The following is a 12,231-nucleotide window of genomic DNA, read 5'->3' as shown; positions in this document are numbered from 1 at the left end:
TTTCCGCTTCCCTCCTGACACACAAACACACACTTCAAAGGGACGCGCGTAATTACTATGCGTGGCCTATATGGCGTATTTATGGACATTCACTCGTCATGTTTATTCAAATCATATGTTTTACCTCAGCCGCATTTATTAGGATTCATCTTTGGGTCCGTGTGCGAGCATCATGTGGTTCTCCTGTCTTTGTGTGCTCCAATTAAAAAACTTTCACTGGCTCGCGGGGTCCTGCTTGACCCAAAAGTGGCATCAGAGGATAAAAGTTGTCCTCTGGGGTTGATTTTGTCTTCATTGTGACCCATTAATGGAGCTCATATTTCAAATTCAGACCCTAAAGCCAGTTTAACAACACAACATGATGTTCGGAAAGGATATTTACTGTGAGTAGACTCCCGAAAAATTCTGAAGAAGCCAAAATAAGATAAGAAACAGGAACTCTGCTATTTTAGTTTGAAGTGGCCCTCATCGAGGCATTTCACCCAAATATACAAATTTGAATTTTGAACAATTTGGCCCCAGACGCCTCATTGTGAGATGAAATTTTGTAGGTGTGAGTATCATGAATAGTTTCAAGAGGCCACTCCCATTTCCTTATCATTTATATCGACACTAAATTGTAAGTTCGTGATTTTTTTTTTGTTTGGTCATCTTCTCTACGCAAATGAAAAATCATGACAAGACTTTTTTTTTTTATTTCAATTGTATTAACATATATAACGTATAATCTAAGGTGGTGTCTTTCGTCTGTTTTTCGTCACATCATTTTGGACATTTCCTTATCATCAGCTAAAGTCTATAAAATGCGACTGAATTTGGCCAGGCTATGAATAACTTCCCAAGCAGACAGAATATTTGTAGCAGTACAAGCACAAGATGTCCCCATTAAATCAAGCCGTAAGGTTGCCGTGGCTACAGTAGCCAGGACATGACATCCAGCAGGAAAAAAAAAAAAAAAATGAGGTCAGAGGGAGAGTGAGAGAGTACCTGGCTGGAAATTGTCCCTTTGCCATGGCTTCAATTAGTTTTATTGCTCTGCAGTCATTTACGGGCATGTTTCTCTCTCATCGAGCTTCTCCTTTGCCCTCCATTGGCATCAGCTAAAAGGTTGCGGCTCGCGCAAAACTCCCGACATCCCGCCTCATCCATTTTCACGCCGACGCTTATCAAATATTGCAGGTGTGTACATCGTAGTGAAGATTTACAATTGGGCAGGGTGGCGGGTGTGACCACCAAGATTGGCTTGGTCACACACACTTAAGGAGAAAATTCAGCCCCCGAAGCCACTTTTACTTAGCAATACGACCTTTTTGTTTTTTATTTGTTTGTTTTTCATCACCAGACTCACATAAATGTCTGAAGAAGTCCAGCCCAAAATGACAAAAATGAAACAATCATCAAATTTCAATGCCACGCTTCTTCTTTTCCTTTCGGCTTGTCCCGTTAGGGGTCGCCACAGTGTGTCATCTCTTTCCATCTAGCCTCGTGCATCTTCCTCTCTAACCCAAACTGCCCTCATGTCCTCCCTCACCACATCCATCAACCTTCTCTTTGGTCTTCCTCTCGCTCTTTTGCCAGGCAGCTCCATCCTCAGCACCCTTCTACCAACATACTCACTTTCTCGCCTCTCGACATGTCCAAACTATCGAAGCTCTAACCTTGTTTCCAAAACATCCAACTTTGGCTGTCCCTCGAATGAGCTCATTTCTAATCCTATCCAACCTGGTCACTCCGAGCGAGAACCTCAACATCTTCATTTCTGCCACCTCCACTTCTGCTTCCTGTTGTTTCTTCAGTGCCACCGTCTCTAATCCGTACATCATGGCCGGCCTCACAAATGTTTTATAGACTTTGCCCTTCATCCTAGCAGAGACACATTCCGCCAACTGTTCTACCCCGCTTGGACCCGTTTCTTCACTCCTTACCACACTCACACAAAAAAGTCGCAAATTAACCTTGCTCATCTGTGAAATTACACGCTTATTATTTGAAGCTTCTTTGAGGGAATTCCATAATTGGTGTTCGTCAAATTTTGAGCCCCGAAATTCACACCCAAGTGGCTGCTTCAAAATGAAATGCTTGCCTTCCTGTTCAATTTCGTGCATGCATCCTTGAAACCTTCTGTGTTGTGTTAGAATGGAAGTGCTCCCAAGTTTGTGGTTTTTTGATGATCTACTTCTGATTGGGGCTCATATGGGCAAGTTCCCCAAGTAAGAGTTTGGCGAATTCTCTAGTTGGAGTTTATCAAAGTACAGTATTTGCCCTGGAATTTGCACACAAGGTGAAGCTTTTTGGACTCCGATGGCACGTCACTTTTATTCCTCACTTTTATTTACCCCAAAAGTGATGATACTGTATGCGCTACTGCCAGCAAGTTTCGATTGGAGGGTGTCAAGAGCAAAGTTAGGAGAGGGTTAACGACGGGAGATGGCGGGAGGGCACCGGGGTCCATCATCTACTCGTTAGAACTCGGCTGAGCTCAGCAATAATGGCCGAGTGAGAAAATGAAGAGGATGGAGAATGCGGTCGAGAGCGGCAGAGTGCTTCCTTCCGCCCTGTGAAAGCTTCGCGAAGGGAAGCCTGACACTCCCAAGTCCTCCGTTCAACTCGTGACCTCGTGACCTTTCTCTTAGTCCCACACAGGCAGTAGGTAGCCTTTCCCAATCAAGAGAGTACTTGTGGTGTACGACGTTTTTTATAAATATTGATACGTTTGACGTCAGTTACCTGTTTAGAGAGGTGGGTAAAGTAGCCAAATATTCTACTCAAGTAAGAGTACTGTTACTTTTGAACAATATGACTCAAGTAAAATGGCGGCACGGTGCATCAGATGGTAAAGCGTTGGCCTAGAGTTGACACAAAACTGCTACCATTTCAAATTTTCACTGGCAAAAAAATTACACATGCATCGGGCCCTTCGGAAAAATTGTTTGCTTTATGCACTTCAACGACTTCACGGAGAAGCTGTTTGCCGGCCAGACCCAGTGATTTTGTGTGTGTGTAATTTTGCCACATCCACTGCCAAAACAACAGCAAAAATATCTACAATTTACCGCAAGTTTGAAAAGTGCTGAAATATCCAACTTTGGGCAGTCACAATTTAAGACCTACGTGACAAATGTTGTTTTTTGGTCTGTAAAAACACAACTGCACCCACATCCCACCACCACCCACAAAAAAAAACCTAAGTTTTTTTTTTTTTTTTCAAACCATCATACAAAAGATTACATAGAATGATTACGTAGAAGGGGTTTTCTAATTATTTTTTTTTAATTATTAAACAAGTGACTTAAACAGAATTAAAATACATCTACAATTGCTTTGACTCATCATTTTTCTTGACTTTGTTAGGTTAGAAATTGTGATTAGACAACTCATTCATGATTTGAAAGGGGGTTAAATACTTTTTCAAACAGGGCAAGGTAACTTCCAGTATTTTTTTCCTCAATAAATCAAATTAAAATTTCAAAATAGCATTTTGAGTTCACTTTGCTTATATTTATTTTACAATCTTAAACATTAAAGTGCAGAAACTATGCAGAAATATAAGAATTTGAGAAGGCGGCCAAACTTTTTCCCCACACTGTAATAAGAACATACAGCAAAAATATCCTGTAAATTAAATCTTCAATAAATAGTCCATCCAGCCATCCATCCATTTTCTTTGCCGCTTATCCTCACGAGGGTCGCGGGGAGTACTGGAGCCTATCCCAGCTGTCAACGGGCAGGAGGTGGGGTACACCCTGAACTGGTCGCCAGCCAATTGCAGAGCAGATAGAGACAAACAGTCACACTTAAAATCACACCTACGGGCAATTTAGAGTCTCCAATTAATGTTGCATGCCTTTTTTTTAATGTGGGAGGAAACCGGAGTGCCTGGAGAAAACCCCCGCAAGTACGAGGAGAACATGCAAACTCCACACAGGCGGGTCTGGGATTGAACCCGGGTCCTCAGAATTGTGAGGCCAACGCTTCACAAGCTGATCCACCGTGCTGCCTAAATAAATAGTCATATTTTCTAAATAGTAAAAAAATCCCCGCTAGCGATAACTAAAATCTTTTTGTACAAGTCATGTGACCTCTAATACAGACTGAAAGCCTACTGTTAGTCGACCCTTTGTGTTTTTTTTTGGTGAATTATGCACGAGTTAGCCTCGTGTACTGCGTTAGTGTGCAACGTCGTCGTTGTGTGTGCGTATTATGGGATGGTGGCGGTCCGCAGTTGAAGGCACTGAAAGGACAGAAGCTCACGCTGCGATCGCACATGGCACTCCCACTGTGTTTATCATTGTACACGCGCGCTCTCACGTGCACACACAAGTGTTCAGGGAAGACTCACAACACACTGAAAATGTGTGTGTGAGTGTGTGTGTGTGTGTGTGTGTGTGTGTGCAGAGAATGAGGGACAGCATGGGGTGAGCTAGCGGGTGGGGGAAGAAGGGGGGTGTCTAGGTGGAGGACAGCCACTGAAAAAAAATCAATCGCCCGGGGACCCCACTTCCCGTCGCCGTTGTAGCAGCGATGACGAGATTCCATCAATGAGCCATGTTGCCATGGTAACACTTGTGAATGAGAGCAGGCCGGTAACCGTGGAGACTCGGGGAGCAGAGAGAGGACTCAGTGGTTGCTTTGGAAACGGAGACAGGAAGCAGGCACAAACCTGAACTCAGCAATGCCACCCCCCTCCCGATGTTGACCCCCAGATTCTTTGATCATGAGACCCTGTAAAGTGTTCAGTCTTTGAGGTGCAACTCCAAGTTCTGGTTCAAGTGTAATTAAAGGCCAAAAGCACATCTCCCATTCAAGTCATCTTTTTTTAACATTTCAAGTCATATTATCAGTCAGGTCATTGGGACAAACATTTAAGGGACATGTCTAAGTCCAATTTATTAAAATTCGAGTCAAATCAAGTTTTTGAGGGGCAAGTCCAGCCCTTGTTCTCAAGCTTAGGGTATAAGTCCTGTTCCTGTTTTTGGAAGACAAGACCTGGCCAAGACTTAAATATTTCGGACACGTGTCTGCAGCTCATGTTCTAAGGCTTTAGTCTAAATCTCGTGTTTTGCAGCACAGGTCCTAATCTGGTGTCATTTGCAAAAGTCCTTGGAAGACGAAGACCAAGTCAAGACTTTTGAGACATGTCATGTTCTCTGTGTCCTTTTTTTTGGGGTGGGGGTGGGGGGGTCTTGTGTGAGTCTAAATAATCGTCCTTCAAAAACCAATCCTGGTCGAGGTCACGTTTGAGTACTTAGAGAGAAAAGGCCAAGGACTGCTTCTAAAATCTTAAATCTTGATTAAGACTTGATTAGACTGATCGTGGGTCATTTTATGCCCAGGTCCAGCGTCTTTAATGGACAAATCCAGTACTATCTCGCTCTTAAAATTCAAGTCGCAGTCGATTTTTTTTTTTTTTTGATGGACTGGGGGAGGCCATCCTAGTTTCATGTCTTGAATCTCAAGTCCATTCCTGTTTCTTGAGAGGTCCTAGTCACATCTCCCCCCTTTTAGGTAAAGCTCCATATCCTGTTAGTCCAAAGATAAATTGAAGTCCTCCAGTTTTGTAATGGTTCATGCGGAAAACCATTTACAGTAATGGCAAAGTTATGAGGCTAGTAGCACAACGGCCACAGAAGAATGGCGCCATATTTGTGTGTGTGTGTGTGCCTGCGAGGTGTTTCCCAGTCTGTCATCACTACGTCTAAACAGCGCAATGGAATGTCACACTTTGGACAGGGGGGAATATCACTTTCTTCACATCCGCCCCCTTTTCTGTCACCCGCCGCCTCAGAGGAGATGCCCACTGTCCTGTGGCGGGGGGGATAACCACAGGTCTCTTTTATCTATTAAGCACTGAGGTAGACTGAATTTTGTGGTTTTGTCATTGCGTGTGGGCTGCAGATTGTAGCAATGCTTGATGATTGATTGTAAAATACACAATCATTTCTATGAAATTTAATTGTTGTTGGCGGCATGGTATATCAGCTGGTAAAGCGTCGGCCTCACAGTTCTGAGCACGCAGGTTCGATCTCGGCCCCCCTGTGTGTAGTTTGCACGTTCTCCCCGTGCCTGCGGGGGTTTCCTCCAGGCACTCTGGTTTCCTCCCAGATCCCAAAAACACGCAACATTAATTGGACACTCTAAATTGCCCCTAGGTGTGATTGTGAGTGCGGCTGTTTGTCTCTATGTGCCCTCCGATTGGCTGGCGACCAGTTCAGGGTGTACCCCGCCTCCTCCCCGTTGACAGCTGGGATAGGCTCCAGCACTCCCTGCGACCCTCGTGAGGATAAGCGGCAAAAAGAAAATGGATGGATGGATAAATTGTTGTTAAAAATTCAGCCCCTTAAGGCAATTTTATGTAGATGTGGCTTTCATGACTAGCGTTGGCCATAGAGACTTGCGAACCGATTGGAACCGGGACTGACATTTTAAAGCATTTGGTTCCATCCATTAAAAATAAATTAATAAATGCATGAATCAAAAAAAAAATCACCAAAGTCTTGTGAAGTTAGTTTTTGCGCCAAAATACTGATTATAAATAGTGCTTTCTACGCAACAAGGCTATAGGCTCAAGCACTCCCGCGTCCTTGTGAGGATAAGCGGCTCACAAATGGATATTTTGTGTGGGTGGGGCAAAAAGCTAGATGACTCAACACAAAACACAGCGCTCTACTAAAGGGAATTTTGGAATTTTGAGACTATTCTGAAAAGACACAGGAAGTCTGCCATTTTGGTTCAGAGTGGCCATTTTGGCTATTTTTCAGAGGGTCCATCATGTCATTATACGTGTGTAAGTTCAGTGTGTAAGGAGCCAGTTACACTTAGCAACATGCAATTTGGTATCGATGTCGATCATGAGTTAACCGACTTTGGTGCGGGCAGCGTGGGATCGATCCCTGCTCGGTGATGATGTCGATATGTGCCCTGCGACTGACTGGCGACCAGTTCTGAGTGTAGTCCGCCAGCGCATGAAATTAGCTGGTATCGGCTCCAGCACCCCCACGACCCTTGTGGGGATAAGTGGCTCGGAAAATGGATGGGTTTGACGTGACCGTTGCGGGCTCATGGTGGTCATTTCATTGTCGTTCAAACGTTAACTTGCTCTGGAGCTACATGTGACAATCCCAATCTGAGGAGATTCATGAGCGGCCCCTAGTGGCAGAAATTTGTCGGTGCAACACCTCCTCTCCTTTCATTTCTTTTGATTTCCTTTATGAAGTCGTTTATTCCACTGAATGCTGCCTAAATCCCTAAAATCCCAGCCTGCAGTCCAGTCTCTTCTTGCTGTCATCCCCCAACAGGTCGCCTCCGTGCACTGCGAGCTGGCTGGTCAGTTGCCAGGGGCGACTGCATCATGTAGTGTTTTCCATTTATTTATTTGTTTTGGGATTTTCTCAAAGTTGCTCTGCGGAGATTCCGATGAACAGAAATTATGAAGGAGACTTACTTTTGGGCTGGTGAATGCAAATAGTTAACTCACAGAGCCCTCACCTGATGTTTCCCGCCATCACCCTCGGGCCGTTTGCTTAATTTTTTTTTCTTTTTTAAAATTTTTGCTTAGCGCTCGTGTTTCTCCGGGCAAAAGCGGTGGTGTCGGCCTTTAGCGGCGAGGCAGTTAAAAAGCCATCAAGGGAATGAGGGCCTTGGCTGCCGGTTTGGCGTCTCTTAATAAATGACCTCTTACTGGAATTAGCAACGAGAGCTGGAGAGACCAATAAGAAGAGGAGGCGGGGGGAGGATGGCTGGTGTAGCTCGCGTGGGAGCCGGAAGAGGAAGAGGCGGCGTGTTATCAATCGGCAATCATATTTAGTGCTGTGACTCAAAATATGTTTCGCGAACGTGTGACTGTTATTTTAACTCCAGCCTCGCAATATGAAAAGACACACGCAGAAAACACTTTGACCAGATAATTTGACCAGAAAGGCTTGGAGCCATAGGAGATAGAGCTTGCACTGTCTTGAACAAGAGGAAGACATTTTTATCTGAATTCCTTTTTTTTATAGCGAACTCGAGTCAACACAACTTTTTTTTAAATTTAAAAACAACTTTTCTTTCTCTTTCTTTGTGTACCACTATCTACATTACATGAACCCATAATTTTAATGCTGACACTTTCATTTTCTGTGATCTCTCAACTTTTTGAGCTAGAATTGTAGAGTGGATAAAAAGTTTACACACCCCTTTTTGTAATAATTACCCCAAAGATAATCACTTCAGGGTGGCAGGGTGGAACAGCTGGTAAAGCGTTGGCCTTACAGTTCTGAGGATCCAGGTTCAATTCCGGACCCGCCTGTGTGGAGTTTCCACGTTCTCCCTGTGCCTGGGTGGGTTTACTCCGGGCACTCCGGTTTGCTCCCACATCCCAAAAACATGCAACATTAATTGGACACTCTAAATTGCCCTTAGGTGTGATTGTGAGTGTGACTGTTTGTCTCTATGTGCCCTGCGATTGGCCAGCAACCAGTTCAGGGTGTACCCCGCCCCCGTTGACAGCTGGGATAGGCTCCAGCACTCCCTGTGACCCTCGTGGGGATAAGTGGTGAAGAAAATAGATGGATGGATGGATAAATCACTTCAAAATATTTTCTCCCCTTAAAGTTACATTTAACCTTTACAACATTGAATTATAAATATTTTTGAGCAGGAAAGCAAAAATAGATGTTAGGTGCTCTGGTTCTCATTTAACATGAGTTTGAATGTGATTGAAAGATAAGAGCTAACAGATCCAGAACATGTTGTTATATAGAGCTCGTGCACCTACATCATAAAATCACGTGACTTTTGTTTACGTCGCCATGTTGCAGGTCTAACAAAGCTATGTTCAATGCTAAGTCGGTTGGAGACGACACGAATATATGTCTTGTACAGTAGCATGACGCTCAGAGTCTTGTCCAATACTGTTAGACATTTAGAGGGTGAAAATAAACAAAGGTACGTGGAAAAATTAGATAAACTCGGCATAGTGGACCCATATTTAATGCCGAAGTCGATGTTTTCGCCGAGAAGAAATTGGACTGTCTTGTGAAATTGGACGCATACCAATACTTCATTGCTGGATCTGTTCTCATCAGGAATAAATCCCACATAGTGACGGTTTTGACAGCTCGTGAACGCGGAAGCGTTCGCCCACACGTTAACCTTTGCCGGAATCCATCGATCTTTTCAGCTAGTATTCAATACACATACCAATATTTCAATAAATGACCCCTGGCTTTACACAAACTCGCATGTCTCCCACAATGTCAAGCAGCTCTGTTTGCGTGGCAATATGGCGCCGTGAAAATGGTGACGTCAAATGCACGAGCTTTCTAGCGACTTCAAATCTGTCCAATCCACAGTAAGCCTTATTTCTTGTCCCCTCACAGTATATTATCATCTGCGCGCTCTCACATTGACCTGAGGACCCTCCGAGCCGTCCGGGTGCTGCGACCTCTCAAACTGGTGTCGGGGATTCCGAGTAAGTTTGCGAAAACCTCAGTGTGGCTGAGTTTTCTCGAGGAGTCTTCCTCAACGAGTTGGCTTGCCGCCATGTGTCCTCCAGGCCTGCAGGTGGTGCTCAAGTCCATCATGAAGGCCATGATCCCGCTGCTCCAGATCGGACTCCTGCTTTTTGTGGCCATTCTCATGTTCGCCATCATCGGCCTGGAGTTCTACATGGGAAAGTTCCACACCACCTGCTACGATGACATTACGGGTCAGTCTCAGTCACCACTTATAGTTTTTGTTATTTCATACAATGCTCCTGTGGATGGTAGCAAGAATATCAATCAGCATGTTATCAATAGTTTTGTTTGGTATCTCCAACTTGTCTTTGGTCTTCCGTCAGGTGAGATTGTGGACAAGGTTCCGTGCGGCGCCAAGTTGCCGTCCAGGATGTGCCCCAACGGCACCACGTGTCGGGACGGCTGGATCGGGCCCAACTTCGGCATCACACAGTTTGACAACATCATGTTCGCCGTACTCACCGTCTTCCAGTGCATCACCATGGAGGGCTGGACTGAGATGCTCTACTACGTGAGTCCCCTGAGTCCCTTGTTCTGAAAACAGGCATGAATAATTAGCAGCGTTACATGTTAAAAAAAAAAAAAAACAAGCAACTACAGTACAGGCATTGTTGTTGCCTATTTATGCTACTTCCAGATGTTCACAAATTGAAATTAAATGATTTTTTTTTTTTTTTTTGGCAACATGCTGTACAATGCTGCCCACTTTTTAAACAGGAGACAGGTCTGGACTGCTGGCAGGCCTGTCCAATTTTCACACTTAAATTGACAAAGCCACATTGTTGTGGCTTTGTCATTGTGGAGAATGAGAATGAGAGGGAGAATGCGTCAATGTGACTTGGCATTGTCTTGCTGTAAAAAGCTGGGACGTCTTTCAAAATGACTTGGATGGCAGCATGTGTTGCTCCAAAACCTGTATGTATCTTTCACCATTAATGGTGCCTTCATATATGTACACATTAGTTACATATCCCATAGTCACTAACACAGCACCACTATCAAAAATGGTACCTTTTGAACTTTGCACTGATCGCAATCTGGATGGTCCTTCTCGTCTTTGGCCCGAAGGATATGACGTTTTATTAAACTCCCCGAAAGAGCCCACCCAAATTGAAAATGTGGACTTGTTGTGGACTCGTCAGACCACAGCACACTTTTCCACTTTGAGTCAGTTCTTCTCTGATGAGCTCCAGCCCAGAGAAGCTGCTGGCATTTCTCGGTGTTGTTGCTTTATGGCTTTTGTGTCGTAGAGTTTTAACTTGCATTTATAGCTGTAGCCACAAACTGTGACTGTGGTTTTCTGAAGTGTGTGTGAGGTCAGGGGGCAATATCCTTTACAATTTCATGCCAATTTTTAACACAGTGCTGTCTGAAGGATCACAGGTCATGGCCATTCAATCTCAGATTTTGCCTTGCCACCTACATTTGAGGCCAGAAGTTTACATACAGTGCAAAAACACACACTTCAGTTTTTTTTCTCACTCCCTGAAGTCTGGAGGCTAATGGGCCAGGATTCCAGCAGAATACTGTCAAAACCTTTGGAAGGTCAACCAAAACATTTGACCCAAGTCATGCGGTTCAAGGGAAAGAATACGTAATGCTAAGGAAATGTACTTAAAGCTCAAGATTTTGTGAATTAGTTCCAGCCATCAAATTCAAAATGAGAGATTATTTGCACTAAAACAAAATTAATGTTTATCAGTTTGAACATGAAATACCTGGTTGTCGTGGTGATTTCATTGAATCTAGGCTGAAAAAGGTTTGCAAGTCATTACATTCTGCTTTTTCAACTTCATTGGAGTTGGGCTTTGCACCAATACTGCTCGCAGCAGTATTGTATGTGGCAAAACACAACAAATACAACACTACTGTCTGTCCTTCCTAATTCTTGATATCATTTTTGTAACATGCAACGCTGTTGAGCATTTTCCTGCATGTGACGCATTTGTGAAGCGCAGTAAGAATAGTCAGCAGTGTCATATGTAGAGTATTTTACTGCATGCAACGCTTGTGTGACCAGAATCAAGAACAGTCAGTGACAGTGGACCCCCACTACTTGCTGGCGATAGGGACGAGGCCGCGAATAGCGAAAATGTGCAATTTTTAACCATTATTTTTTTTAACCCTCCAAAATTACTGCATAAACTGGGATAAACCACCATCATTCCCCTACAAAATAGAAAAAAAATGACAAAAACTTGGGGGAAAAAATTAAAATCAAATCTGTAGTACACAGGGGTTCACTGCATTGGTATCATTGCTAAAACGAGGAAATAGTTATTTAGAACCAGATCTGACCATTCTCTAATCATCATCATCATTATGAGCGTCTCTCCCTTTGTTAGCCCCACTCCTCCTTCCTCTGCCTCTCCTCCCTCTATTCTGGTCCATCTGGTTCTATTTTTAACGTCCGCTCTGAGGGATGAAGACCGACCTCCGTCCGATGAAAGTTTAATAGCACTCAGCACTCCGGCGGGCTGCACTTGAGAGCCTTACCCCGGTCAGAACAAGTCAAAAGATGACCCGTTTCGGGTGCCGACAAGGTCACGCTGATTGAGAAATGTATTCGACTTTAATGCGTTGTCTTTTGATTTCAGCGAGGTGGCCACATTTCAGCGGTCTGTGAATGACTTGAACTCGTAATTTTCTTAATCTTCATCTTAATTCTGGGAAAAAAAAAAAACAAAAAAAAAACCGGTATCATCAAAGCTTGCTTGACATGGAAAATGACAAA

At 43.9% G+C, this 12,231-nt stretch overlaps 1 protein-coding gene across 1 annotated transcript in view; it reads left to right on the top strand.

Annotated features, from left to right (window-relative positions):
• Window positions 1-12,231, top strand: part of cacna1ab (calcium channel, voltage-dependent, P/Q type, alpha 1A subunit, b) — a 118,518-nt gene that overhangs the window by 32,024 nt on the left and 74,263 nt on the right. The window contains exons 5-7 of the mRNA XM_061829210.1: window positions 9,360-9,451; window positions 9,536-9,688; window positions 9,821-10,008. Coding sequence (XP_061685194.1) covers window positions 9,360-9,451; window positions 9,536-9,688; window positions 9,821-10,008 — 433 coding nt within the window. The remainder of the gene's footprint in view (window positions 1-9,359; window positions 9,452-9,535; window positions 9,689-9,820; window positions 10,009-12,231) is intronic.

The sequence above is a fragment of the Syngnathoides biaculeatus genome, chromosome 9 (genome assembly GCF_019802595.1).
Source record: "Syngnathoides biaculeatus isolate LvHL_M chromosome 9, ASM1980259v1, whole genome shotgun sequence".
NCBI lineage: Eukaryota > Metazoa > Chordata > Actinopteri > Syngnathiformes > Syngnathidae > Syngnathoides > Syngnathoides biaculeatus.
Note: the sequence above shows the minus strand (reverse complement) of the source record. Positions and strands in the feature narration are given on the sequence as shown.